Source organism: Dreissena polymorpha, chromosome 16, assembly GCF_020536995.1.
Source record: "Dreissena polymorpha isolate Duluth1 chromosome 16, UMN_Dpol_1.0, whole genome shotgun sequence".
NCBI lineage: Eukaryota > Metazoa > Mollusca > Bivalvia > Myida > Dreissenidae > Dreissena > Dreissena polymorpha.
Genome location: NC_068370.1, coordinates 12,911,127 through 12,916,326, shown reverse-complemented (window position 1 = coordinate 12,916,326; position 5,200 = coordinate 12,911,127). Strand labels below are relative to the sequence as shown.

The window sequence follows — 5,200 nt, the reverse complement described above, 5'->3', positions numbered from 1 at the left end:
ACTACGACAAGATGTTACACATGCAAAACAACAGCGAATTGCCTGCGTAGCATATTACAATGCAAATGTATAGAAACAACGATTTATTGACGAAAGCTTGAAGACAAGATACAAAAATACCCAAACATAGTTCTCTATTCCACCTTCCAGTGGGATCCACTCCAATGAAAATCTCACTTTATACCAGAAAATCAATCTTTATTAATAGTGTGCGACCCTGTGCTTGCCCATTGTTGATTTGTGTTGTTTTGTTGCATTTTTGACAATATTGTACACTTTTTGATCGTCGATATCCTCCATTAAAGGGCATTTAATAAAAACATCTAAGTCTAACACTTTTATCGTACATAACGAACACATTTGTGGATATGTAGTATTGTATCCAGCAAGTTACATCGACTCTGTGGCGCAACGGTAGCGCGTCTGACTCCAGATCAGAAGGTTGCGTGTTCGAATCACGTCAGGGTCATACTTTTGCTATTTTTGTAATATCATTACGTTTTTTTACGAGCCATGCGACATAAATGAATTGCATAATTGTAAAGATCGGAACCAGAAACATAGTGATGAACAATGTCATTTATTCGGCCATTTATTCTGTAATTCATTCATGTATTCCTTCATCCATCATATATTTATCATATCTTCCCCCTGCTATAATTGACTAGTAAATTAATATGTGTAAATTATTTTTAAAAAAAGGATTTAATGCCCTAAAACCGTATCATAGTTATTGACGGAGACAATAATGTCTATGACAACACAAAACATAATTAATTTTTATTAATTAGATAAAAACAAAAATAAAACACTATAATATCAGAGTAAGTTAGTAAGCGGACGGTCGGTCGGTCGGGCGGGCACGAATGAGTGACTTTTAAATAACTTATTTACACTGCATTCAAATCATCTGATCGTCGGTTCAATACTAGGCGCTTTAAGATCGCTTAAAAACAGATTTAACAGTCGATTATTAATGCTGGTAAAGTAATCTTATCGTTTGAACGATTTACGAAACGCTTTGATTCTTTTTGCAAAATATGTCCTTATCTGGGCAACAGTCAATGATAATGATTGACAAATGACTATATAATGCTGCAGTTCTAAAGACTATGATTGCTGTTACACGATTTTAAACAATACTTCTATATTAACGTGTTTTACGCAACTTTTGGATCAAGTGCAAATATTAAACAAGGAATTTAAGATTGGGTCGTGTAAAGAACGCGCTGATATAGGGTGAAATATTAAATGTTTTACGTTAGAAGCCTATAGAATGTAGGAGTGAAAAATGTTATTATATACATCTAGAATATTGAATGATATACGTGTGAAATATTTTATTATTAAAATATTAACTGTGAAATGAGGAACGTTTGCATTGTATTTAGACAAATAAGAGTCAAATGTTTAATGAATTACATCTGAAATATCAAATGGTTAAATAACCGTTCTTAATTTACGTATACAATATTGAATTATTTTACACGGTGACCTTTATCATTTATTCATATATAGTGAGCTATAGTGAACTAAAGCTAGCTATAGTGAACTAAATAAGTGTGAAATATTTAAATTTTACATGTGTGTAAAACTCCATTTTCTGGAAAAGGACTCCAGACTGAGTAAGACAATCCAAACCAGATTTAAATAATATACGTACATGGTATGGAGTATGTACATAATACATAAATGCCTATGGCAGATGTTTTTATAAAGAAATAAATTCATAACATCGAAAAAAGCGTTTAGTGGTGGCTAAGCGATACCGTGATTTTAATTGAAATCAACTAGCGAATATGTTCTGATCTTAGATTCGCAAAGATATACACATACCTTAGGTAAAGACTTTTAAGCGAGATTATGCGATTTTGTATAAGTGTTTAATTGTAATATATTGATACAATATGTTACAATAACACAAAATAGGCAAGAAAAATTATACATTAAAGCTGAATTTCATAAATGCAGCAAAGACAAATTAGCGCCCCGAGCCGATTGTTACGTACATATTTTCCTGCAATAACCAAAGCATTCGTCTTTGAATAAGGAACGGAGTTAGTGTTCGTGTGTCGTATGAATAGATATCGTTGCAGGAATTCAAATAAACCGTTAAACTTAGTTTAGATTCACATCGTACATGTATGGTATACATGCTGGCGAATTCGGCTGTACAGCCGTTTTCAATCTCAGAATTAAATTTCTGGCTTATTACGCATGTTTCGACACATGTTCTTCTTAACTTATATTTTAATTTTTATTGAAATCTATATATAATAAGTTTGTAACACATTCATAAATATTTTACAAAATCGTATAATCTCGCTTTAAGAACGATGTAACAAACACGGGTGTAAAATGATGTTATATAATTATCGAACATTAATATATTAAATTTACATGCGTTTCTTTTAAAGTCGCGCTCATTAACAAATGAATGTTCCTCGAGTAATATTGTTTTTGTATTTAAAACGCATACATTCAGATTAGAAACGGTACGTATCAGTGTGCGTTTCGATTTGTATAAAGCGTTGGATATATATCGTGTGGAAATACGTTTGTTTACAAGTATATTGAATAAATGGGAACTCTAGAACAGGTAATATAATAACATTTATCCTCATTTTTATTGTTGAAACAAAAACGTTTTTTTCCAATCACGTATGAAGACACATTCCTTAAAATCCATATCTTAATAATAGTAAAACGTTTCGTTGTCAAAATTCAACATTAACTTTAAAAGGGCATTTTCACGTTTGGGTAAATTGACAATATTGAAAAAAGTTTTTTCAGATTCGCAAATTTTCGTTTTAGTAATGATATTTTTAGGAAACAGTACGGTGATACTTAACATTAACCATGCTCTAAAATAGCCACTATATGCATCTTTTTACGATTAAAAACCTGAAAATTATAGAGCTTTACAACGCGAAACGAATTAATAATTTGGAGAGTTCTGGTGTTGTCGTTATATTTTGTGAAACTACGGGGATTGCTTATATAAAGTATAAAATACAACTGACATTGTATCTGGAAGGATGGCCGAGTGGTCTAAGTGGTATACATTTTACTCCAGGATTCCAGGGGTCAATGGTTCGAGCCCTGCTGAGGGTAACCTTTTTTTCTTTTATAAATGTTATTCTTGATTTTTTTTACCGGAGCTTTTTAAAACCAGTGTTTACATTTATCAATATAAAGCATTTAATGACAAACTTAAAAACATGTCAAAATCTGTGAAAAGGCCCCTTTAACAAGCACGTTGTAAACTATTAAGCAAACATTAGTGCAGATAGATTCAACAATTAGTAAAACTTACAAGTAAAATAGTGCAATTACAAACTGTACAGTTGTATTCATGAACAAAGAAAAATCATCGTATGCTCCAGAAAATTTAAAAGTTGTTACGACTTGTTTGTGCCACTGCTTAGATCAAACCATTAGAAACCTAAGGGAAAGCACTGTGATGGCTTAGAGAGTTTAGACTCGAAAGAGTTGTAGCGAACCACTAAAGTTATCGTGTTTTTTCTCAAATACATGTACATTGTATAGCTACTTCTACGATTAACCAAATCACTTTGGCTTCATTTTATTTGGACATAAAATGAAACAGCATTTTCAGACGCCTTTTCAATAGCCTTGGTTAAATTAATTTCTATCGTTTTGTTTAGGGGTTTTTAATGATATATTTAAAAAATCACAATTTGATACCACATGCCTCTTTGCAAATAAACTTACATATTCAATTAAGCCTGTGCGCACAATATAATCCTTGACTTATAGATTCATACATACGTATGGAACACAACAACTACCTTAACATGAGAAAAACGTTTACATGTTAAGAACTTAACCTAAATGGATGTTCATTTTCAATCATGTGATGCTATATTTGCACCATAATTCGATATCATATTCCGTTTATAGATCACTAAATGGTGTTCATTTTCCATCATTAGATATTTATTTGACATTATTCGCTGCTATTTATTAAAACATGGTTTATTTCAAGCAGTGGATGTTACTTTGACACTATGCGCATGCTTACGTATTATTACATTGGGATAATTTTGCATTAAATGATACATATAGGAATAAGCCTTATCGTTCTTATTGAGTCGAAAAAAACGTATTCACATATATGCCGATAGGCATAAATTTAGATCTATGAGCGAAAATAATGCAGTCGCAAAAGTGTGCACGTGAACTTGATTGTTGGTCACTATAATATACAGGTGAGTTGTTCTCCGAGTACTACGGCTTCCCTCAAGTTGAATATCTTTACGTAAAGAAAAATATCAAGAAATGGCTCCTTTATTTCAAACATCTTGCCAACATTCGTGAGTCTATTAAGTTAATTCGGTAGGAGTGCTGGGACACACTCCGGGTCCTCACATAATCCAGCACCAGGCGCGGATGGACCTCACAAACATCAAAACACACACGCCTGTTGACATATATATGTTAATGTTTTGTTTACCGCTACTCTTGATCCAAACGGTTCGTCGTACCTTTTTGTACCACGATAATGCGGGAACTGCCCGATAAATACGAAGTTACTTGAGCTCTTTTATCTCAATTTTTGATCAAAGACTGAAGTATTCGTGCCATAAAAGCTTCATAATTGAACTATGTATCAATTTAAGTGACAGAAATGTAATACCCTGCTACGTTTAAGCTGGAGAAGAATCAATAAGGAACATTTGTTACATGCGACAATTTTTTTTTTCGTGTTGAATAGTGTTCATAGTGTTCATCAATTTCTGCTCAGGATATAAAGAATAACAATTTACAGTTATAGGCACATAATGGCGATCGTGACACGGCATGGTGCTGTTTTAAGTCTGGAGTCACAGGTAATCCTTACGTGATTCCAAAATATCACTTCCTGATCGGGAGGCAGACGCGCTCATTTGTGTGTTTTTCAGTATATATCTCAGAACATTAATGAAACATAAATACTAAAAATCAACGAATATTTCGTAATATGTTTCGTAAAATATAGTTAACCTATAACAAATCAGTGTTCCTTATAGCAATAGCACACCAATAATGTCAACGCTAGATGTAGAATGGTAACGTTGCTTAAAAAAGATACAAAAAGAGCATTTTGTATCATGTTAAATCAATGCTGCAAGACTACATCTAGCGTGAAATTGTTAGATTTTGCTATAAGGAACATTGATTTTGTTTTTGAAATATT

At 32.4% G+C, this 5,200-nt stretch overlaps 1 protein-coding gene and 1 non-coding gene across 2 annotated transcripts in view; both read left to right on the top strand.

Moving 5' to 3' along the window:
• Positions 1 to 397: 397 nt before the first annotated feature.
• Positions 398 to 469, top strand: Trnaw-cca (transfer RNA tryptophan (anticodon CCA)). Its single transcript has one exon. It is a non-coding gene; the product is annotated as a tRNA-Trp (tRNA).
• A 2,034-nt stretch (positions 470 to 2,503) lies between these two features.
• Positions 2,504 to 5,200, top strand: part of LOC127861922 (profilin-1-like) — a 9,389-nt gene continuing 6,692 nt past the window's right edge. The window contains exon 1 of the mRNA XM_052400656.1: positions 2,504 to 2,599. Coding sequence (XP_052256616.1) covers positions 2,582 to 2,599 — 18 coding nt within the window. The 5' untranslated portion in view covers positions 2,504 to 2,581. The remainder of the gene's footprint in view (positions 2,600 to 5,200) is intronic.